Here is a 25,320-nt window from a genome sequence, read left to right on the forward strand (position 1 = left end):
GGATAAAACAGATTCCTGTAGTCATTTTTTAAAAGTGGATAATAATTATAACGTTATTGCTCTTAAAAGGCAATTCAAGCAAGGCTTTTGTTATTTTGCCACGTTGCTAAAATTCCTAACATGGAGTACAGCATAAATAATAAACAGTTTTGTCTCTTTGCCTGCTGTGGTTGCTTAGTGGCTATGATGTTGCGATGCTAAGCATGCAGTCACAGGATCAAATGCCAGCCACGGCAGCCGCGTTTCGATGGGGGGCGAAATGCAAAAGCACCCATGTACATAGATTTAGGTGCACGTTAAAGAACCTCGGGTGGTCAAAATTAATATGGAGTTCTCCAATATGGCGTGCTTCATAATCAGACTGTTGTTTTGGCATGTAAAAGCCCATAATTTTATTTCAGCTGTGTCTGTTTTTGCATAAATTATACACTGTGATAAATTCACTGCACATTAGTGTAAATGTAGTACTTCCGGTGATACAGTTGGATTAATTTGAATTTGATATATAATAAGATTACTTCGTTTATTACCTGGTCAGTGGCAAAAACTTTAATCGAGGTTTCACTAAACACAGACCACACAAGAACACCAATGAAAGAAATGCACACTTGGAACAATGTTGTGTGTGTGTGCTTTTTTTTCATGGAGCGTTTTGTGCACTTTTGTTAGTCATACATGAATTACAGCTCACCCACACTTCCACCATAGTAATTCACGCTCTTTTTCCCTTTCGACTCCAACGTGTAAGACATGGCTCATATTTGTTCACCCCTTTGGACTGTATTGTCCCTGAACGTACTAGTCAACAGTGAATGTGTCACCACTGGGCCAGAATCTTCGCAAGGCATGTTTCTGAACACTTCACCTAGAAGCGTTATTTGTTAATTTATTGGACTAACTTTTATTTTACCATTTTTTTGTTTGCATGTTTGTCATGGCTTTATCATTTCTCTTACCAGGAAGATGGCCAAAATTGGTCTGCAAGCTGCCCATGCCAGGCCACAAGAAGCTCAATGGTCACCATAATCATAACAGGTCCTCTTGAACTATGTGCATCACCATGAAATGTTTGCAAGTTTTCCAGATAGAGGGGTGTGAGCCCTATCAGGAAAGCAGCGGCCTACAATTTTGCATTGTACTGAGCGGGGGTGCTAAAATTTAACATACAGGCTTACTTGCTTTTAAGGGCGTTTTATGACAAACAGAGAAGTAATGTGGTGAGTCCCAACTTATTTGTCTTGTAGTCAGTATAGCCATGACGACCAATCCAACGCCACATCCCATCTTAACTTGTTGGGAATCGCTGGTGCATGGTTGCTGGTCAAAGTCGGATGCCGGATCAAGTACCTTGAGTCTCCTATGCTTACGTTGGAGTCACAGTCGTGCACCTCTCGTGTCGTCACTTAGCACTTTGCATACTTATGCGTTCACAAGTGCAAGCAATTGCTTTTTAATGTTTTTTTTGCCTTCGCTTGCCTCTCCTTTCTGTTTTGGTCTTCCCTTTACCCAATGCAGGATAGCAAACCGGATATTTCTTTTTGGTTCACCTCCCTGCCTTTCCCTGTATACCTCTCTTGCTATACACTCACACGGCACAGCACAAGGTGTGCGAACATCAGCCAAGATATGCCAAGCTATGCCAAGCGCTGGAAGTCCTCATTGGTGTGCTGTTGCCACAGGTAGGCGTAACGTCAGGTCAGTCAACAGGACACTCCTCGCAAGCTAGCTTGCGACCAGCAGGCTTTCGTGAAACTCTGAAGATACAGCCATCTGTTAAAAAATATGTGCTGTTGCTACCTGGTTTATTGACGCCTAGCGGGAAGCCATAAGTGCAGTGACTGAGGCACAGCGCTGAGGCGTCAGTCCTCTTCAGCAGACAAGTGGCAGGAGCGATGCTCGAGCTATCCCCTTCATTACAATGGCCCCACGAGATACAACGAGCCATCCTGGCGACTTGTGATGATACAATAACGGGATCGTAGTAGGGTTCAAGACAACTGACGTGTATGGTGGCGCGACCGCAACGGCAGAGGTCGTCAGACGGCGTGAAAGGCTCAATGACATAGTTCACTGGAAACGTATGGTAGGCGATGCAAGGGCCAATGATATTGAGACAGAAGCTTTGACAAAAAATCCGAAACGTGGTGTGGGATACAAACAAGGGAGCCAGTACGGAATGTTGTAGTGGTTAAGCCATTGTCATGTCTATTCTGTTAGTGAGCTTCATCTTCCGTTTTCAAAAGTTGTCGGCACTCTTCTGCGTACTTGGCGAGTTCTGAAATGGGCCGACAATCGAAGGTGCCGGTTTGGTGTAGTAGTACAGTGTCCAATGTGCACCATGGTTCTGTTGGGAGTTTGGTTTAGCGGAGGCAAGTAATACACATTTTTACAAGTTGAGAACAGAGAGTTGTCTGGCTTTATTCATGAGTAAAAGCAGGTTTGTCGAGTGGCAGTGGTGGTGCCCCTGTCACACAGCCGCTTCGGTTCAAGCAGGAGGCAGTGACCCCTACGAAAGGGACAATGAAGTGACGGACATTGGCTACAGTTCTCTTCCATAAACAGAAAGAATGGTGAGAAGCCAGCAGTTGCTTGCCTTGTAGTGTTATAAGCTTACGTTACAAAAGGAAGAACCATGTACCAGCTGCACCAGCGACACACGTTGTGAGCATTTTGCCAAGAGTGCAGTTGAAATGCTCAGTTAAACCGTTGCAGTTTATGGGTGATATGCCGTTGACATGTGGTGCATTATGTGACACTCGGTAAGGAGGGCTTCGACGACTTCTTACAGAAACACACGGCCTCTGTCACTGAGAACTTGACAAGGCGCACTGTGTTGAAGCATGAAATTGCATACAATGAAGATGCAACTTCATGTGCAACAGCGACAGGAAGGGCTGCTGTCTCAGCATAGCGGGTGAGCTGGTCAACGCTGGTGGGCTGTAAAGGTTGATGCCGACATGGTCGAAAGGGCATTATGGGCAAGGTAGAGGTTGAAGTGTGCCGGGCGAACACTGAGGAGGCGCCTTGCGTCCCTGGCAAGTGGTGCAGCCAAGAGTGTACTTGCAGACAAAGGTGTACATTCCACGCCAGTAAAAACGCTCGCGCAACCTCGTATATGTCTTCAACGCGCCGGCATGAACATTCTGCGGGTCAGCATGAAAAGCAGCAGAGATGTCGGAACGTATGTGACCGTGTGGTATGCCCAGAAGCCACTTTCGACCGTCAGGCATATAGTTCCGCCGGCAGAGCAAGTTTTCGTGCACAGCGGCTCGACTAGCGGCTGTGAATAGAATGAGCGGCTCGATGGCGGATCGCGCAGGAAGGCGAGGCAACAAATGGGGGTGGACAGGATGTCATTATTACTAACAATCCATGAATCCTTATACACAGCTCCGACAGCATAGAATTGAAGTTAAGTGCTGAGAAAGTATCAGGTGGTAGCAGACTCCAAGAAAGGGCACCTGCATCAGTGTGCTTCCAGCTAGATCCGTACACCACTTGTATGTCGTATTCTTGCTCCTGAAGTTCCCAGTGGCCAAGTTGGCCAGAGGGATCCTTTAGGGATGACAAGCAGCACAGATCATGATGGTCCCTGATGACATAGAAAGGACAGCCATAGAGGTAGGGTCAGAACTTTCCGACAGCCCACACAATGACCAGGCACTCTTTTTTAGTGACAGAATACTTGGTCCTGGCCTTTGTGAGCGTGCGACTCACATAGGCGACAACGTATATATTCTGCACAGCCGGGTTTGCGTTGTGCAACTACTGCACCAAGGCCAACACCACTGGGATCTGTATAGTACCTGTACACACTTCCGTAGGAGCCTGGGGATCGTAGTGACGGAGTATCGGAGGAAATAACAGCGGGCGTACGATCTGGAAGGCTACATCACATGCACACGTTTGGGCCGCTCTTGTTCAGGAAAAAACGTTCTTGTCAGGATTCGTTGGTTCTTTTAGAATAAAATATATATAGGCTTGTGCGAATAGTGAATCTTGAGTTCAAAGCGAATAGTTAATTGGGTCGAATACCTTCGAATCGAATATCAAATCACTGTTGTGCAGAAAAGTGGCTCCAAACTCGTATGCATAGGCACTGCAGCGTGCTGGAGTTGATTGTTCTGTGGAAGAATGAGACCAAAATTTAGTGCAGTAGAATTCATTGACTAAATGCCAAAGTACAAAGAGATAATCAACAACAAGGCATGATGAAACTGCCTTTCTGCACATAAGAAGTTAATGAGAAGAACAGATGAGCAAAACAATGGATTGTACTGAAGGCACTGGGCAGTAGGCTAGGTGCTGGTTAATTGAAGGCGATGACGAGAAGTGCTTGCTTGGCCGTTTCGCAATAGCACCGACTTGTTTCAGCTGATCGCTACAAACCTAGAACTAGTGCTGCTAGGTGAACACCCCCATTTGGAGTCCGGACAAGTACGGAGGAAGATTAGATAGCTCATGACGTGGAAGTCGAGCAGGCCTGTAGCTTGAGGCGCCCCCCTACTTTCAGGTAAACGGTGGCTGCAACGATGGCAGAATTGTGCGACATGGCCCGGAAAATGACAGGAATAGCATATTAGCCGAATATAAGGTGTTCCCCATGGGTTGACCACAGGGGCGCCGACGGCCAAGTAAGTGACAAGAATCGGACGTGAAGGTGCCGGCAGCACATGGAAGGTTCTGGTGGCCTGGTAGGCATCAGGAGCCAGAGGAGTTAAAGGCCGAGCGACAACGTCAGCGTAAGTTAGCAGTCCAGCAGCAGGTTGCGGAGGAGGGGCAGGTGGCAGCACCATGGCAACTTGCGTCTGAATGACATGACAAAACGAAGGAGCCAAGGTTGTCGACGGCTCGGGTGTGCTATTCGCCAGAGAGAGTTGGCGTGCGACTTCCTGGTGGCTTAACTGCTTTATCTCCGGCATTAAAGCAGAGATGTCGGCAGCGTCACGACCGAAATCCAAGGGAGATAGATCCGCGGTGTCCTGGTGAGCAGCACATGTTGAGGCACGCTGCTTGCGCAGCTCGTCGTACTGCCGACAAAGCTGTATGACCTCGGCAATCGTCTGGGGACTCTTCGCAATGAGCATCTGGAAGGCATGGTCATTGATGCCTTTCATGACGTGTTTGATCGTGTCAGCTTCGTCCATAGATGAGTTGACACGCTTGCAGAGCGAGAGCACATCTTCAATGTAACTGGTGAATGTCTCGTCCTGGCATTGATCTCTACCACGCAAGCGCTGCTCAGCAGGAAACCGGCTAATGGCGGGATGACTGAAGACCTCTGCCAAAGCTGTCATGAAAGCTGACCAGGTGGTAAGATAGGATTCATGATTGCAGTACCATATGTTTGTTGTGTCAGTCAAGTAAAAGAGCACATTAGTGAGCTTGGAGTGGTCGTGCCACTTATAGGCGCTTACACGGTCATATTTGGTGAGCCAGTCTTCCACGTCGTGGTCGTCTGTGCTGCTAAATATAGCAGGATCGCACTGCCGGATGATGTCAGAGCAGACGATGGCAGGGGGCATGGGAGCAGCAGCCTGGGACGGTCCCGGATCATCCATTTCAATAGCTGGTTGTAGCATGCGACTGCGTAGCGTCAGGATATTCGAAAAGAAACCCAGCACTTCCACCAAATACAGCACAAATGAAAAATTACACTATTGCGATGATCAGAGGAAGCGTAAACAGCCGTACCAATGTTTTTTATTCTGATTAGACAAATCGGTTACACTTGTTAGACTTCTCGGTGTTTGTACTGTGACCGCAGATGGCGCTGTGCGTAAGGAACACAAACTTGGCCCCATTACAGTGCCCCGTTCCACTCTTAATATGCTTCACTGTGCGACAGATATCTTTCACCGCATAAAAACTGTATTGCAGCGAAGCTGAACGTAGTGATCATGACACGTTGAAAAGATTAATAAATCTTTTTTGAAAATCGAAACTACTGTTCGGAAATGCCAATATTCACATGGCACTAATAAAATTTAATGCTTGTTTAACGTCAAAACGTACTTTGTCAGAAGCAAACGCTGTCTAAACCTCATGACATCACAATGCATGGAACGTTCGAGCCCACCTTTCGTTTACGCAATTCCACTTATGGCGAGATTGCCGTTTCTGGCATTACAAAGGGGCAATTTAACAATCTGGCGATTTAACAATTTAACTTTGGCTGCTCGAGCTTTCCGTGCTGGTAGCGATATGAGAGCCCCTGAAGTTATATACCGCTCTGTTTTCGAACAATTTCGTGGTTCTTTCCATGCCCTCAACACAAGTCGCTGATTGTGTGAAACCTTTTCGGCCTGCAGTAAATTTGCATCAGTACATATCTGCTGCACAGCTACCATGCACAAATTTCAGTTCTTGGGTTATCTTTGGCAGCAGCAGTGGTGTTGCAAACACATTGTATAACTTGTGCATCGCAAACCTTGCAATTGCTGATTCTAACCAGGCTGTGACTGTTACGCACAATCGTGGCTTGGAACATGGCTCTGTGCACAAAGTCAAGTGGCATTATCTGCAAGCTTCCTGTATCACTGTGCGTCTCTGATATCTCTACCTGGCCTCATGTTCGCAATCCACCCACCAGTGACGGAACTATAAAAGCAACTGGACCTCACGCCCCCAGTTGATTTGGCAGCAGTGGTGGCATGTTGAACATATCATATAACTTGTGCATCGCAAATCTTGAAGTTTGGTGCATGCATTTTATTGCGAAAGCAATACTGCTCGCACTTTCGGCCCATCGGTGGTCGTGCCGCCTCCTTACACAGCTGCGCGTCACGCCAGACCGAGAGACGGGGCCTCAGCTCGCGGCATCGATGGTGAAGGCGAAGCCCTGCGCGCCGCTGCTGCGGAGCTACCGAGAGAGGGCGCTCGCTGGTGTGACGTCACTCCAGACCGAGAGACGGGGCCCCAGCTCGCGGCATCGATGGTGGAGGTGAAGCCTTGCACGCCGCTGCTGCGGCGCTACCGAGAGAGGGCGCTCGCTGGTGTGACGCAACGCTAGGAGAATAAATGGGGCTACAGCTCGGCTCCTCGCAGTGGTCGGCGCGCTACCTTGCGCTATGTCAGATGATGTATAGCCATAAGTTTAACAAAGGGCAACCATGTCCACACCATCAGCCGAACCAAGGCGCAGCCAAGCGTATTGCTTTCGCAATCTTTCAGGCTTAACCAAGCTAAGCCTTCAGCCAATTTTTAGTTAGCTATTGCTAGCCATTTTCTTTTTTTACTACGCTGCTGCTGCTGCCACTGTTCTCTATTAATGTCTTGCATTACCTGCCTTAACGGATTGTACATCTGTAGATATGTACGAAATATATTTTGAAATGGCTCTTTCAATTTTATGTCAATTGTATGAGATGCTCAACTGAAGTACAAGCAGATGGTATCTTTATGCAGTGTTCCAGATGCTCTTAGCCATACCACCTTGGTTCTTGTTCTGGAATTGCAAAATCCACGTTTAAATCTAAGAGTGAGGATTACAAAAGGAATTGGAAATGTGCGTACTGTCGCAGGATGAAAAGTGTTTTTTCTATTGGGCGAGAAAGCAAAGAGCATAATATTGCAGTTTTGCTACTCCATATTAATTGTAGACCCAATGAATTGCTTCCCCTAAAGAAAACAGTCAGCGATATGGAATCTTTGCTTAACCTCATGTCGGCAAAATATGATAAGATCCTTAAAGGGACACTAAAGTGAAACAATAAATCAGTTTAGATTAATGAAGCATTGTTTCAGAACCCTGCAGGCAAACATTTCAAAAAGATAGTTTGATTATTAGATGAGAAAATGAAGGTCCAAGTATCCGTATTTGAATTTCGTGCCGAAACCCCAGCGCTTGTACGTCAGCGTGACGTCAGGAATTCCAAAGTTGTTTTCGCATTTGGGCATCGTTGGCTGAGTAAAGGATCCCGAAACTTGCCATGTTTAATATTTGGTTCCTTTAGAACACAATGTAGTCAGTCTGTACCACTATATATAATTAGTAGGCTCTAGAAGATGCCATAAAAATCCATGACATCACAGCCAGGTGCGGGAACTTAAGTAGGCGTCGCCACCCGTATTTCGTTCTTGCGCTTTTTCTGGCTTACCACACGTCTTATCGTTGTAAGAGTGGTGTTTTTGGTGTTGTAGAAAAGTAATTTACTGATGCAAAAGAAATCATTTTTCCCTTTAGTATCCCTTTAAGGAGGTAACAAATCATAATACTCAAATAAGGAACATCAACTCTTTGGTGACAAATCTTGAAGAGGCCAAAGCAAACACCGAGATACAAAATCTATCGACTGCCATTAATGACCTCGATTTTCACGCTCGTAAGCTGAACATGTAAATTCACAGCTTGAAGTGGCAAAAATATTAATATCTCATGACGGAAATAAACAAGATTGCTTCCAAACTTGAGCTTTCACCACTGTCTGAAAGTGTCGTTTCAGCGATTCACATACTGCCATCTAAAACTGATAAGATTCCTGAAATTATCATCTGCTTTATGTGTCTGTAAATCAAGGAACAATGGTGAAAAAGAAAGATCCTGCCTACTGTCCACTCCGATTTGTATATGACAGAAAACATGGCAGTGCAAAATAGTCTTCCTTCGTGCAACCAAAGCATGGGCTTAAGAAAATCACTATCACTTTGCATGACATCGCAACGAGAAGGTTTTAGTATGCAAAATGAAAGCGTGAACGTGCACAAGTGTTTGCATCAGTCACTGACCTTGAGCGAAATACATTGGTTGGTGAAATAATTCTGCTGAGTAGTGAACACACACACACACACTCTTCCCACTCATGGCAAGCACCGAATGGGTTAATCCCAAGCAGTTTTTAAACTTTGTTGGTCCTGCACACAAAAAATATGTACGATGCTTTGTGGGGATGCGCGACTCTCACGCGTCCCCTGATATGTTGGTTTTCCCGCACGGCTCGCGTGGCCTGGCGCCCGCGGCGGTCGGAGTGGTTGAGGCGCAGTACGAGAGATGGCGCGAGTGTTGCGCTGCTAACGCCGCCTGTCGGCGGCGTTACTCGGGCGCCGAGAGACAAGGCGCTCTCTCTTTGGGACGGGACAGCAAGCGGGACGGACGTGCCGTGCCGCGCGTGCGCCGACCCATGCTTCTGCGAGACCGTCTCGCGTGGCCGCCTTGGAATGCGCCACCGTTCGCGTGACAGTACGCGCGAACGACCAGGCGTTGGGATCCAGCATGGGGCGAACATATTCGCTCGCTATGCGGTCGCGGTGAGTCGGACTTCTAGATTTGTCGCGCGCCCATCGGCATGTTTTGTGGATAGCAACTCGGCTAGCAGGCATTGATCTATGAAAGGTGCAATAAATGCCCTTGTGATTGTTTGCACTACTGTGTTGTCGTTCCTTTGTCCCAAGAGCACAGAGGAGAACCCCACAGCTTCCACCTTAATTGCCAATCAGCAAAACACAAATTTGATGACCTTGACATATTTATGGGAGTCTGTCCTTCCATTTTTACACCATTATGCTCTCAGAAACGTGGTATGAGCCGACTTCGGTTCCTTGAAACCGCCCTAATTAGTAGTGCTTTACCTAATAAAAAAAAGAAAATTTCCCGAGGTGGAGGTGTTAGCTTGCTTCTATGTTACAACTAAAGATTATGAAGCACTTTCTGTTCTTTGTGGGTGGGCTGCATTTTCTACTTTCTACTGCCAGGCAACTGGTAATGCTGAATGCTTGTTCTCGTTCTTAGAAAAATTTCTTTTGTACAGCTCTGAATATGAATATAATAATGTATCGGGAAGTGATTACAATATAGATTTTCTGGCACAATGTAAAGCTAGGCGCAACCTTCTTATTCTGTCGCAATCTCTTGGGTGCTTCAATGCTATCATCACACCCACAAGGGTTACATGCACAACGGAAATGTGCTTCGATTTTTTCATAACCTGTTTTCACCCCATGCACCATAAAGGCAGGTGTTTTGTCATGCAGCGTTAGTGACCACATGCCAATTTTTCTAACTTTTAATTGCGGCAATAAAAAAACTGATTCATGCACAGATACCACTCAGCCGATTACACCTATTTGGCTTGAGGACTGTCGGGCAGAACTACGTCATTAAGTGGGACGATGTCTACCAAATGAGGGATCCTGCCGAGGCGTTTAATATCTTTCTTGACAAGTGTTGTGCTTCGTGTCATAAAAATTTTCCTTGCCAGATATGAAAGAAATGGTCAGCAAAAATCCAAAAACCATAGATAACAAATGAACTGTATACTCATATTCAACAGAAAAATAAATTGTATGAGAAATTTAATCATGCGACACAGCTGACTTCGATCATTTTTAGAAATTCCGTAATGAGCTAAATTCTCAGTTACACAAAGCGAAAACATGTTACAATGAGAGTTATTTTCAACCTTGTATAAATGAGCAAAAAAATATGCAACAAATTGAGTTCACTACTCAACCACTCAGTGAAATATCGTACAATAGAATGCATCTTACATGACAGAAAAGAAATACGAGGTGAGTGTCTGGTGGAACCATTCAACGAACATTTTACTCAAATTGACAACCCTCCTGTGAACATGAGTGCCTGTCAACGCCTGTCAAGGTGTTCGGACTCAATTTTTTTTAGCCCTACTACTGTGTCTGAAGCAGTCGCCATTTTCTGTGAGTTATAGCATTGATATTATAGCTCCTGTATTAATGTATATCTAAAAGCTCTGTCCTTCTTCTGGTGTGTTCCCATGTAAAACGCAGATAGTGAAAGTGCTTGCAATATTTAAAAAAGGAAATAAGACACAAATGGGTAATTAGAGACCAACTTCAAGTATTGCCCATCTTTTCGAAAAGAGTAGAGAAAATTATTGCCTGTCATGTAACAGTATCTACTGAAAAAAAAAACAGATTGATTTCTAGTTGCCAATATGCTTTCCAAAAACATTTTTGCTTTGAAATTGCCCTTCTTGCACAAAAAGAATTCATTCTGAATAATCTGAAGAATGTTTTTTAATCCTAGCAATATGTATAGATTACGGTAAGGTATTTGACATTATAAATCATGCTCTACTGTTGCAATAATTAAGGTATTGTGGTATACAGGGCATAGCTTTCGACTTCATCGCATCGCACTTGAAACACAGAAAACAGCAAGTGACTCTTGACGCTCTATCACATGTCAGGTCAGTCAAGGTTGGCGTTCTGCAAGGAAGCATCTTGAAACCCCTTCTTTTTAATTTCTATGTAAATGACTTAGTTAATGTCGATCCTAACACAAAATATGTTATCTATGCTGAGGACACAACTCTACTACCATTTAAATCAAAGAATGCACATAGCCTCATAAAGACAGCAAACCTTGTTCTAAGGAAAGTCTACGAATGGTATGTTGAAAACAGCCTTGAAACTGATGCTAACAAAACTAAAGCAGTGTTGTTTCAAGCTAAAAATAACAAAATTACACCAGAAACAGATTTACTTACAGGGGGCTTCAACATTGAAATTTCAAAAAGAATGAAAACACTAGGTGTCTTCTTCGATGAGCATATGACATGGAACATCCATTACGACTTCCTGGCAGGAAGACTGTCCCAAGTTGTAGGTGCAGTCATCATCATCATCGGCCTGGTTACGTCCACTGCAGGGCAAAGGTCTCACCTATACTTCTCCAACTACCCCGGTCATGTACTAATTGTGGCCATGTCGTCCCTGCAAACTTCTTAATCTCATCCGCCCACCTAAATTTCTGCCGGTCCCTGCTACACTTTCCTTCCCTTGTAATCCAATCCGTAACCCTTAAAGGCCATCGGTTATCTTCCCTCCTCATCACACGTCCTGCCCATGCCCATTTCTTTTTCTTGATTTCAACTAAGATGTCATTAACCCGCGTTTGTTCCCTCACCCAATCTGCTATTTTCTTATCCCTTAACGTTACACCCATCATTCTTCTTTCCATAGCTCGTTGCATCGTCCTCAATTTAAGTAGAACCCTTTTCGTAAGCCTCCAGGTTTCTGCCCCGTAGGTGAGTACTGGTAAGACACAGCTATTATACACTTTTCTCTTGAGGGATAATGGCAACCTGCTTGGTCTCAGAATGCCTGCCAAACGCACCCCAGCCCATTCTTATTCTTCTGATTATTTCTGTCTCATGATCCGGATCCGCAGTCACTACCTGCCCTAAGTAGATGTATTCCCTTACCACTTCCAGTGCCTCGCTACCTATCGTAAACTGCTGTTCTCTTCCGAGATTGTTAAACATTACTTTAATTTTCTGCAGATTAATTTTCAGACCCACCCTTCTGCTTTGCCTCTCCAGATCAGTGAGCATGCATTGCAATTGGTCCCTTGAGTTACTAAGCAAGGCAATATCATCAGCGAATCGCAAGTTACTAAGGTATTCTCCATTAACTCTTATTCCCAATTCTTCCCAATCCAGGTCTCTGAATACCTCCTGTAAACACACTGTGAATAGCATTGGAGAGATCGTATCTCCCTGCCTGACTCCTCTTTTTATTGGGATTTTGTTGCTTTCTTTATGGAGGACTGCGGTGTCTGTGGAGCCGCTATAGATATCTTTCAGTATTTTTACGTACGGCTTGTCTACACCCTGATTGCATAATGCGTTCATGACTGCTGAGGTTTCGACTGAATCAAACGCTTTCTCGTAATCAATGAAAGCTATATATAACGGTTGGTTATATTTCACCCATTTCTCTATCACCTGATTGATAGTGTGGATATGGTCTATTGTTGAGTAGCCTTTATGGAATCCTGCCTGGTCCTTTGGTTGACAGAAGTCTAAGGTGTTCCTGATTCTATTTGCGATTACCTTAGTAAATACTTTGTAGGCAACGGACAGTAAGCTGATCTGTCTATAATTTTCCAAGCCTTTCGCGTCCCCTTTCTTATGGATTAGGATTATGTTAGCATTCTTCCAAGATTCCGGTACGCTCGAGGTCATGACACATTGTGTATACAGGGTGGCCAGTTTCTCTAGAACAATCTGCCCACCATCGTTCAACAAATCTGCTGTTACCTGATCCTCCGCAGCTGCCTTCCCCCTTTTCATAGCTCTCAAAGCTTTCTTTACTTCTTCCGGCGTTACCTGAGGGATCTCGAATTCCTCTAGACTACTCTCTCTTCCATTATTGTCATGGGTGCCATTGGTACTGTATAAATCTCTATAGAACTCCTCTGCCACTTGAACTATCTCATCCATATTAATAATGATATTGCTAGATTTGTCTCTTAACGCATACATCTGATTCTTGCCAATTTCTAGTTCCTTCTTCAGTGCTTTTAGGCTTCCTCCGTTCCTGAGAGCATGTTCAATTCTATCCATATTATACTTCCTTATGTCAACTGTCTTGCGCTTGTTGATTAACTTCGAAAGTTCTGCCAGTTCTATCCTAGCTGTAGGGTTAGAGGCTTTCATACATTGACATTTCTTGATGAGATCTTTCGTCTCCTGCGATAGCTTACTGGTACCCTGTCTAAAGCAGTTACCACTGACTTTTATTGCACAATACTTAATGATGCCCACAAGATTGGCGTTCATTGTTTCAACACTAAGGTCGTTTTCCTAAGTTAAAGCCGAATACCTGTTCTGTAGCTTGATCCGGAATCCCTCTATTTTCCCTCTTACCGCTAACTCATTGATCGGCTTCTTATGTACCAGTTTCTTCCGTTCCCTCCTCAAGTCTAGGCTAATTCGAATTCTTACTATCCTATGGTCACTGTAGCGCACCTTGCTGAGCACATCCGCATCTTGTATGATGCCAGGGTTAGCGCAGAGTATGAAGTCTATTTCATTTCTAGTCTCGCCATTCGGATTCCTCCACGTCCACTTTCGGCTATCCCGCTTACGGAAGAAGGTATTTATTATCCGCATACTATTCTGTTCTGCAAAGTCTACTAATAACTCTCCCCTGCTATTTTTAGTGCCTATGCCATAGTCTCCGACTGACTTATCTCCAGCCTGCTTCTTGCCTACCTTGGCATTGAAGTCGCCCATCAGTATAGTGTATTTTGTTTGGACTTTACCCATCGCCGATTCCACGTCTTCATAGAAGCTTTCGACTTCCTGGTCATCATGACTGGATGTAGGGGCGTAGACCTGTTTGACCTTCAATTTGTATCTCTTATTAACTTTCACAACAAGACCTGCCACCCTCCCGTTAATGCTATAGAGTTCCTGTATGTTACCAGCTATATTCTTATTAATCAGGAATTCAACTCCTAGTCCTCGTTTCTCCTCTAAGCCACGGTAGCACAGGACGTGCCCACTTTTGAGCACTGTGTATGCTTCATTTGTGCTCCTAACTTCACTGAGCCCTATTATATCCCATTTACTGCCCTCTAATTCTTCCAAAACACTGCTAGACTCGCTTCACCAGATAACGTTCTGGTGTTAAACGTTGCCAGGTTCAGATTCCAACACCAGCCTGTGCGGATCCAGGGATTCTTAGCACCCTCTGCTGTGTCACAGGTCTGACCACCGCCGTGGTCAGTTGCTTCGCAGCTGCTGGGGACTGAGGGTCGGGGTTTGATTGTTGTATTCATATAGGAGGTTGTGGCCAAGTACTGCACCAGGGTGGCCAATCCTGCTCTGGTGAGGGAGTGCGTTACCAGTTCTGGTCACCAGGATCAGGCCGCACTCCAGGCCTGTTTATGCAATTTTACCAACACGCGGATTTTCTGTCCCTTTTTTTTTTAATCCGATGGAAAATTGCGCGGCACCGGGATTCGAACCCAGGTCCTCTTGCACGCGAGGCGGACGCTCTACCTCTACGCCACCGCTGCCCAGGTGCAGTGTACTGTCTTAAATATCTTCCAAGCAAAATAAAGGTACTAATTTACAATGCGTTATTCTTAAGTCATTTAAATTACTGCTGTCTAGTATGGGGCACGGCCTCCAAGACTAATATACACTGTCTCTCTATCTTGCAGAAATAAATAATACGCTTGATATGCAATAAGCCCTACGATGCTCCTAGTCAGCCACTGTTCACAACACTTAATCTACCTGGAATTCAAAATCTCTTTCAGCACTGTTTGGCACAGACTTATCGCAAGTAACTCAAGCACGCGGTTAACTGTATCCGAAATATATATCGTCTACATAAACATGTTGCAGCCTATGACACAAGGGCACCTGAATAATGGAACATTCCACATTCAAGAACTAATTATGGCCAGCAAATGCTTCGGCATACACTTCCGACTTTACTAAACAACTTCGCCTTACAAAACATACGTGTTCTGGCCTTATGGAGTTTGTAAAACCACTTCCAGTCAGACTAATTTTTGTAGTTGTTTATTGCATTTTGCATATGCTATCCTGTATATGACCTATTTCATTTCTTTTTCTGAGTATGTGCTGTACTAAACATGGTGCTATGTTCATGTTTTTTTCCTTTACTTTATTTCTGCAAGATTCTTTTAAACTAATCTATCATGCTCATGGAATTTAATATTTTCGTTCTGCACACAGATTACTTGTTTTTGTAATTATTAAAATATATTACTTCCTGATTGTATACATACATTTTTGTAAGTCTACACCTACCCCCTGTGTAATCACATGTGAGCGCCTGCTTCCTCCTGTTGCCTTTCATGGATAACGAGTTGGTCAAGTAGCCTGCACACAACTTTTTACCCAGAACCCCACCATACAATTCGTTTTATGGGGAATAAAGTCATTCATTCATTTATTCATTCATACGAATTTCGTAACAGCGCGAAATTCGTATAGTCGAGAGGGCAAGTCATAATGCGCACGACAAGTTAGAAAAACCAAGGGGGGGGGGGGGGGGCAAGAGGGCGTCACAGCTAGGTTTTAGGGAGACTACATGCGCAAGACATGCGCGAGAATTACCAAGCGTCGGGCGGCGCATCGCTGGCGACGTTGTCGAGCAGCTGTCGCAGCAGGGCGTCCCCGAGCAACCGCTCGAGCAGGGCTCGTGCCCACTCGTCGAGCAGGGTGCGCAGCGGTCGCAGCGCGGGCATCTGGCGCTCGGCCTCGGCGCCCGCCGCGCACCACACGGCGAGGAAGTGGCGCGCCAGGGGACCCGCGGCAGCGCACGTGGCGCTGGCGGCGCTGGCCACGCTGCGCTCCACCAGGGCCTCGAGCCAGCCGGACAGCGCTTGCTCGTCGGAACCCAGCAGCGCGCACAGCTCGTGCGCGCGCGCGTATACGAAGCGGGCCGACGGCGTGCCCGGACGGGGACTGCGCGCCACGGCCTCGGCGCTCACGGCGTTGAGGTCCAGCAGGGCCCAGTCGTGCGAGGGAACCGCGGCGCGCCACGCGGGCCACAGCTTGGCCAGCGAGAGGCGGCGGCGCAGCGCCTGCGACAGCCGGCGGCACACTGCCGCCGGCAATGGTGCAACGTATACACATGTGCCGCTCGAGTCCCCGGCTCGCGCCCAATACTCACTGTGCAGCTTGATGGCCCTCAGCGGCGCCGGGAATCCCGCCAGCGCCGCATCCAGCCACGGCTCTAGCTGCTCCGACAGCAGCCGTGCGGCCCGGCACGCGTTGCTGCACCAAGATACCCGACTCGTCGCTGAAGCAGTAGCAGTGTGATGACGTCACTCGTGAATGTTATGACTTGGGATGTACGGTCGCGGACAGAATAAGATGGACCACGGGATCTCCGAAAACGTTCAATTCCCGAACAGCCTGTAACAGTAACCAGTAAAACTGCCCACGACAACGTTGTTAGCATATTCTAGTCGAGGTCCAAAATGCAAATACCAAATTGCGTTGTGAGTTGCGGAGATATTCAGCTTTTTCTTAGATTGCATGGTCCATAATATTCTGTCCGCGACTGTACATCTTAGTGATCTGCGGGACTGAGCCACAGAAGGCTAGAAACAGACACCCTGTGCAGAAAAGCGGGGGCATACTTCGCCTAGAAAATAATTCACCGTAGTTCACTGACGATTACGGTATTTTCTAATGTGAAATTTGAGCGCAGCTCTATATGGTGTTTTCATTTCGCTATATATTGAGGCAAAAGTTTTGAGAAAGGCATGTACCAGAGTCGGCAATCGTCGAAAATCTGATCTGCAGATCAAGCGTGTCGGCTTTTATACATGATTCGTCGCATGTTCCATTGTAACTGCTGGTTCCGCTTGGCTTCCAGAAAGTACAACACAATTCGCGTCGCACTTACAATCAGATTACAAAACAATCGCAAACCATGACAACCGAAACAAGTGCGGACGAGACAAACCAAGAGAACCATGCAAGAGCGAGCGAAGGCTGGCGCGAGCAGACGATAGTACGAAACGAGCGGTCCGGCTGAGACCAGCAAATGCGAGTACGCATCGAGCGGCCGGGTGGGCATGAAATCCAGCCGCATGAAACCAACGTTACTAGACTAGGTTCAGTTTTCAAACTCCCGTGACTGCGTGGACCCACCACCCATCTCGTGGCGCTGCTGTCGCACTTTGCTCGGTCAGCGCGGCGCGGACAGGGCGACGAAGCACGGTCCGTTGTTTATGCGTTTTGGCGCGTTGTATATATGCGTGTTTTGCTGCAGTCTCGGTGCATTTTTGCGACACTCTTATGCGTTTTAAATGCCCTGTGGGTTTTGAAGAGTTTACGGGCCGTATCATCCAATTTTATTTACTGACGCGAATGCATATTTATGCACCGTTCCTGCAGCGATAACTTACTTTGAATGTGCAAGTCTGCTCGCAAGGGAGCAAATCTCACGTAGGTTGCAACATTGCACTTGTGAATGCGGTGCTCTGATGAAAGAAATAGTGCTAGTTTCATTTTTTTTATCCCGAAATGAAGCGCTGAGAGTGTGTATATACCGTGTTTCCCAGCTAACTTCAGCCAGAGTTTTAAAATATGCGAATGCTGCGTAGCTGGGCACAACCAAGGTAATGTTTGCCGTAGCTTTGAGATATTCAAATTGTAAATCCGCCCAGTTAGGTAATGCGTAGTTAATTCATTATTAATTAAAAGTTATCCAATAATTGTTAGTGTACTTGTTAATTCACTAATGAATAAATTAGTTCATCTATTTATGTAATTCGTTGCCACCACCAAAGGTCCAGGTTTCAACGACCGTGGGTTCGAGTGCCTTAACTCTATTTTAATTAACTGTGCATTAATTAACTTCGCCTAATTCACTGACTACGTTTCTGCGTCGATTATCGTCGACTTAAAAAGGTCATGAAGAAGGACGTATACCCCCTTCCACGGATAGACGACGCATTGGATCGGCTCTGCAACGCTAAATATTTCTCATCGATGAACCTCAAGTCTGGCTACTGGCAAATAGAAGTCAACGAGAGAGATCCCGAAAGGACCACCTTCATCACGCCAGGCGGCCTCTGTGTACGAGTTCAAGGTCATGCCATTCGGACTCTGTTTGGCGCCTGCAACGTTTCAGAGTGTCATGGACACGGTGTTAGCAGGATTTAAGTGGCAGACGTGTCTTGTTTACTTGGATAACGTCGTCGTCTTCGCCGGAAATTTCGGCGAGCACTTTAGGCGGCTTGCGACAGTATTAGAGGCCATCAAGCCATCAGGGCTCACTCTCAACCCGGAAAAGTGCCGCTTCGCCTACGATGAGCTCCTGTACCTAGGTCACGTCATCAGCAAATCTGGTGTCCGCCCCGACCCGCAGAAGACAGCTGCCATCGCAATGTTCCCGCAGCCCAACGACAAGAAGGCAGTGCGTGGATTCCTTGGCATGTGTGCCTACTATAGGCGTTTCGTCAAGGACTTTTCACGCATCGCGGAACCACCAACACATCTGACCAAATGCGATGTCGAGTTCAAGTGGGAAACGCCGCAGGCCGACGCATTTCAAGAACTCAAACGACGCATGCAGTCGCCGCCCGTACTTGCACACTTCGACGAGGATACCGATACCGAAATCCACACTGACGCCAGTATCCTAGGCCTCGGTGCCGTCCTAATCCAGAGGAAAGACGAACTTGAACGGGTGATATGCTAGCCGGTCGCTGTCAAAAGCGGAAGGCAATTATTCTACGACGGAAAGGAATGCCTCGCCATCATTTGGGCTGTACAGCAAAATTCCGCCCATACCTATATGGCAGGCCATTCAAAGTCGTCAGCGACCATCACGCGTTGTGTTGCATGGCTAGCTAACTTAAAGGACACTTCAGGACGGCTGGCGCGGTGAAGCTTCAGACTGCAAGAATATGACGACACGGTAATCTACAAGTCCGGACGAAAACACTATGACGCCGACTGCCTATCACGCGCCCCCATCGATCCCCTGCCGCCAGACGACGAGGACGACGAAGCCTTCTTTGGAATAATAAGCGCGGAAGATTTCACTAAACAACAACGAGCAGACCCAGACCTAAAAAGGCCTCGTCGAATATATTGAAGGGAACACCGACGTTGTACCTAGGGCATTTGAGCGCGGATTGTATTCGTTCACGCTACAAAACAACCTGCTCGTGAAGAACTTCTCACCAGTCCGCGCCAACTACCTTCTTGTTTTTCTGTCAGCACTGCGTCCAGAAGTACTGCACGCCCTACATGACGATCCGACCGCTGGGCACCTTGGATTCTTCCGGACGCTGTCGAGGACACGGGAAAGTTATTACTGGCCGCGTCTGACCACCGACGTCGCCCGTTACGTCAAGACATGCCGAGACAGTCAGCGACGCAAGGCACCACCGACAAGGCCAGCAGGATTACTACAGCCGATCGAACCTCCTTGCCGACCATTTCAGCAGATCGGCATGGATTTGGTGAGACCGTTTCTGACATGAACATCCGGAAATAAGTGGATCGTCGTGGCGACAGACTACCTCACCCGCTTGGCTGAAACTAAAGACCTGCCGAAAGGCAGCGCAGCGAAAGTGGCGAAATTTTTCGTTGAGAACATCCTGGTGCGACATGGTGCCCCAGAAATCCTCATCATCATCGACAGAGGAACGGCCTTTACAGCAGAGCTCACCCAAGCCGCTTTGTAATACAGCCACACAAGCCACAGGAGGACAACTGCCTACCACCCGCAGACGAATGGTCTCACGGAACGCCTGAACAAGACCCTCGCCTACATGCTAGCAATGTACGTCGACGTCGAGCACAAGACGTGGGACGCGGTCTTGCCGTACGTAACCTTTGTTTACAACACGGCGGTGCAAGAAACAACACAGATCACGCCATTCAAGCTGGTTTACGGCAGGAACCCAACGACGACTCTCGACGCCATGATGCCGCACGTCACCGACGAAGAGAATCTTGACGTCGCCACCTATCTCCAGCGCGCCGAAGAAGCCCGACAGCTCGCCTGCCTACGGATCGAGCCTGGACCAGTAGCGTACCGACAGCTGACACTACAACCTCCGACGACGCTACGTCCAGTATCAGCCTGGCGACCGTGGTTGGGTTTGGACCCCAATATGTCGAAGAGGACTCAGTGAGAAACTATTGCGACGCTATTTCGGACCCTGCAAGATCATCCGACATGTTGGCGAACTGGACTATGACGTCGTGCCAGACGGCATTTAGCATTCACAGCGGCGCCGCGCACGATCTGAAGTGGTCCACGTGGTGCGTCTGAACCCCTCTTACGCACGCTGTTACGTTCGACCGGCGGGGGCTGGCGATCTTCGGGGAAGCGACCGTTGGAAAGGCGCCACCATGTCTGCTGCGACGACTCGCTTTGAAAGGACGGCAATACGTCAGTCCCCAGCCCATCGGCGCCACCATGGCTGCGGCGGCGACTCGTTTTGTAAGGAGGACAATGCACCGCGTCCCCAACAGAATGGCGCTGAGATGTCGAGAAGCAGTTGGCGGAGCAAGTATTGTTAGTGTGTACGCCGTCGCCTTCACGGTATGATTGGAGCGGAGGAACTACTGGAATAAGAAGTTTTGTGGCGCCGTCTCACGTTTCTTAGAAGTCGTCAGTCAATGGACAGACACGGTGGTACTGTCTGCGGCGTTGACTCTGGGATAAAGATGAGCCTGCTCGGGGCAGCACCGTGTCTGCGAGAACCCTCTCACCCTGGTGTGGTCGTGCAACCTGTGCGGAAGTGAGTGCGTAAACCCTCCCCCTCAAAGGCGGGTCGGCTACAATGGGCGCGTTAAGGCGCCCGAGTGCGTTCTAGCCAGCAGAGTGCGCTCTTTTAAACTTAACGGCTAAAAAGTGACTTCCGGTGCGTGATTACGGAGTGCGCTCTACGCGCCCCACCCTGGAAACGGTGCGCGAGAGCGCGCGCCTGTTACGGCTTCCGGAAAAATGACGTGTTTCCTACTCTTTCCACTGATGCAAGTCCGTTCTCCTTGCCCAATCATTCCTGCCGCCGCCGCGCCGCCGGGCGTCTGAAGCTGCTCTCAGGCGAGATCGGGAACGTGTTGGAGCGCGTTGAGCTTGCTTGCATCGCATACGTAAGCCGCTGCTGCTGCCTCCGTCGCCGCGCGTCAAGTTCTTCTTCTTCTTCATCGTCTAACAAGAAATGCAGGAGTACGGTCGGTGGTGCCATTTTCGAAAAGCGCGCGAAGTGCGATAGCGGATGCGGAAGCAACATAAGATTCGCCAGACGCGTTCGTGCATCCGAAAACAGTCGGCGAAAATGGCCGGCGAGTTAAGCTCCGAAGGCGTCGCACTCGAGCGTGTTCCTTTGGAGTTCGGAGCACGCTAACTTAACGCGCTCAATGACTTTGGACGCTCCGTTTGGTCGAACGGCCGTTTTCCCTCACCTAGAGATCTATGGAGAACAGAGTGTTTATAAGCAGCCGTTGCGCGGCTGCTGGGGGTGCATTCCTGTTTCAGTCATACTAGACTGATGAACTGCAACGTTCTAGTGCAGATACTGTAAATAAATCCCATATTCCTCGTTCTCGATGAGAACAAGTCTCACCCTTCAATAACGTCCTCAGCGTGGATAAGTTAGACGACGGCATGGGCCAGCTACCATCTATTTTATGCCCGACCCCAACCATTACAACGCTGACGAACTTCTTTAGTTTGTTGTTTCTTTGCTACGGGTGTTTTTGTTTATTAGTTTCGTTTTTTTGCAGCATCGGGTCGATGCTTTTTAAGAGGGGGGTATTGACACGTGTACTTGTTTATCTTTATCGGGTGACCATGTTTCACCGCCTAACAAATGTTATCGCTCAGCGCAGGACGCGCCTACATGTATCGGAAGTTTCTAGAATGTTATCGATGCTTCTATCCGCTGTCTGTTATCGCCGAACCTTGTGTAATCTGATTACATGTATGCGCGACGCGAATGGTGCAGAACTTTGTGGAAGGCACGCGGGTCCCAGCGATTACTCTGAAACATTCAACGACTGACATATAAAAGCCGACGCGCTTGAGCCGCTGATCAGATTTTCGACGATCGCCGACTGTGTTCGCCGCTGTCGTTGTGCTTTAAGTGTACCCTGTTTTTGTGGACGCAGGTTCGCCCAATAAAAGTTAGTTTTGTCTTTCGCAGTATCGCTACTGTGTTCTTTAACGTCACTACCACGTGACAATATATTTGCGGCACAATCACGTTAGCACAGCAGAGAATTGGCTACGTCAGGGCTCGACTGATAACTGTAGAAGCGTCATTCAAAAGACAAGTAATTATTCTCCACTTCCGGCCGCGTTTTCTCTACTTTCTTTTTAAATAAATTGTTGATCGATAAATATTTTCACAAACAACGGTTAAATTTGTTAATTTTCGCTTTTCTTTCCTGTTTGGCTGTTGCCTTGACTCTTTCCCTTAGCAGATCGCTTAATTTCTCAACTCCTTGCGATTCAGGTTTCCAGTAGCCAATTTTGCACGGAAAGTGAAATTAGGGAAAAGCCAGACGAGGTAACGGGTGACATTCATATTGCTACTGGGTTTAACGGTTATTGTAGGGTCTGATATGATGGACGCTGTTTCGTATATCTTAATTTTCCACCTTATATAACCCATATCGCGGGTATATATAGTTCCGAGGATCTGCCAGCGTCGCGGCGAGCCGTCACTCGAAGAAAAATGGAGCAAAAGGAAAAGTTAAACGCAACTGGCTTCTCCGGCCGCAACTCGTTCCACGAGCATACAGACCAGCTACTACGAACCGAATTCCTTTTCTGGTCCTGGGATCAGTCTAAACAAAGAAGGTTAAATTAACGAAGCACAGCGATGCGCGTGATCGTTGAATAGATGGTGACAACTGAACTCATCTGGAGTTAATCGCGCGGGCACCGAATCTATGAGAAAACTGGCCTTCACACCCCAGGCGATGCCGATAACTACCGCCATCCAAGAGTGATAAAATTGACAACCATTTCACTCTGTGAAGATGTAATGGCAGCGAGAGGTGACGACAGTCAAAGCTCTCAAACGAAAAGCAAAGTGATTCACCTCCGCCGCGTATCGGTCCGACGGTGTATATATATATATTGTGAGCATTATTCATACGCTTCATATTCTCACCTGTACATACTCATCATCACCCTTTTGGGGCCTGGTGGTGGGGCTCTGTCTCGGGAGAATAAAGAAGAGACTGGCTGCCTAAACCTCGTCTCACAAGTGGTGGAGTGTGCTGTCCGGTCCCTTCGCCCTCTCGCTCCCGGTCTCTCTCCAGCTTCACCTACGCTACATCCCTGGAGCTCCGCTCGGGTCGCCGCCTCTACCAACTGTACTCGACCATGTCGCAAGACCAGCAGACCAGTACCACGACATCCACCTTGCCGACTCCTGCGGGAACCCCTTCTTGGACAGTCACCACCCCTCAGAAGGATCCACCGGTATTTGCTGGGCTTCCAGGTGACGACGTTGAAGACTGGTTGGAGCTATACGAGCGCGTGAGTGACTTTAACCACTGGAACGAATCAGCAAAACTTGCTCACGTCGCCTTCTACCTAACCGGAGTTGCGAAAACATGGTTTTACAATCATGAGCTCGATTTGGTCAACTGGAGCATCTTTAAACACCAGCTACGCCAGATTTTCGCGAACTCGTCTGTCCGCTCCGATATCGCTAAGAAGAAGCTTGCTGAGCGTGTACAGCACTCAGGCGAGTCCTACACTTCGTACATAGAGGACGTCCTCGCCCTCTGCCGCCGCGTCAACACCTCGATGGCAGAGAGTGACCGTGTACGCCACCTGCTCAAGGGTATTGGGCCTGCGGCATTCAATGCTCTTGTAGTGCTGAATCCCACTACCGTCGCCGACATAATCAGTACGTGTCAGCGTCTCGATGACCTTCATATGCTCCGCTTACACCCTGACGCATCTGATTTCAAGGCGTCCAACGACAGCGAGCTACGTGCTTTGATTCGCTCCATCATCCGTGAGGAACTGCACGCCCAAGCTTCGTCAAACCCTTCTGAGGTCCATCTGACGCCTCCTGGTGGCGGCCTACGCCATATCGTGAGGGAAGAGCTAGCTGCCGTGACCTCCCCGCAAATCACGAGCCCGCACCCTATCCATACGCCAACGTACGCTCAGGTTGCCTCTATAGCGCCACCCCACCAGCAGCCACCACAACAGGCACCTGCCCCGCTCATGTCCCTGAATCCTATCACTGCAAGCCCATCGCCTGTTCCGTCTTATAACGCATGGAGCCCACCTCGACCGGTTTGTTACTACTGCGGCATCCGTGGCCACATTTCCAGGTTTTGCCGACGCCGTCAGCAAGATGAAAGACGTGGCTATGACGGCTTTGAAAGGGATCAGTTTTATGGCCCTGTACCACGACGTCGGCGTTCTGACTACGTTTATTATCCACCACGTTCCCCATCTCCACAGGACTTCAACACTGCCAGTTCATCGCGATCACCGCGTCGTCGCTCTCCATCACCGATGCGGCGCTCTTCTTCCCCTCTACGACCGGCTACTTCGTCTTCCGATCACCGCCCGGAAAACTAAATGGTGCAGCTTCAGGAGGGAAAGCTGCATCTTTTGGACAACGTGAAACGCCTCCGGAGCGCCCGTCAAATGTACTTTTGGCGTTTGTTGAAGGTGTCCGAATCGAAGCCTTGGTTGACACAGGTGCTTCGCTTTCCGTTATTAGTGCTGACTTGTGTTCTCGATTGCGAAAAGTGAAGACACCGTATAATGGCCCTCCCCTTCGTTGTGCTAATTCAGTTCTTGTTCAGCCCTCCAGTGTTTGCACTGCGCGCGTTTTCATTGATGGCATCCTCCACCACATTCAGTGCGTCGTGCTGTCTTCGTGCACTTACGCGATGATTTTGGGATGGGACTTCCTGTCCTCCGCCTCAGCTTTAATCTCTTGCCGTCAGCGAACTATTCATATGACAGACACTGAATCTTCGTCCTCTGTCAATGATCCCAGCCTGCGTTTTGTCACGTCTGCCGATTGTTTCATTCCCGCGGGCACTGAGCATA

At 47.8% G+C, this 25,320-nt stretch overlaps 1 protein-coding gene across 4 annotated transcripts in view; it reads right to left on the reverse strand.

The window, feature by feature from the left end:
• Window positions 1–25,320, reverse strand: part of LOC135906111 (regulatory factor X 4-like) — a 35,101-nt gene that overhangs the window by 2,677 nt on the left and 7,104 nt on the right. Inside the window, exons 5-8 of one of the 4 annotated variants that reach the window (XM_070525663.1) lie at window positions 16,420–16,523; window positions 15,861–16,350; window positions 11,466–11,620; window positions 5,457–5,586 (exon numbers count right to left, since the gene is read on the reverse strand). In XM_070525663.1, coding sequence (XP_070381764.1) covers window positions 11,506–11,620; window positions 15,861–16,350; window positions 16,420–16,523 — 709 coding nt within the window. In that variant the 3' untranslated portion in view covers window positions 5,457–5,586; window positions 11,466–11,505. Of the gene's footprint in view, window positions 1–5,417; window positions 5,587–11,465; window positions 11,621–15,860; window positions 16,351–16,419; window positions 16,524–25,320 lie in introns of those variants that run through there. The other 3 variants (XM_065437326.2, XM_070525662.1, XM_070525664.1) reach the window with 3 other exon arrangements.

The sequence above is a fragment of the Dermacentor albipictus genome, chromosome 9 (genome assembly GCF_038994185.2).
Source record: "Dermacentor albipictus isolate Rhodes 1998 colony chromosome 9, USDA_Dalb.pri_finalv2, whole genome shotgun sequence".
NCBI classification, from domain to species: domain Eukaryota; kingdom Metazoa; phylum Arthropoda; class Arachnida; order Ixodida; family Ixodidae; genus Dermacentor; species Dermacentor albipictus.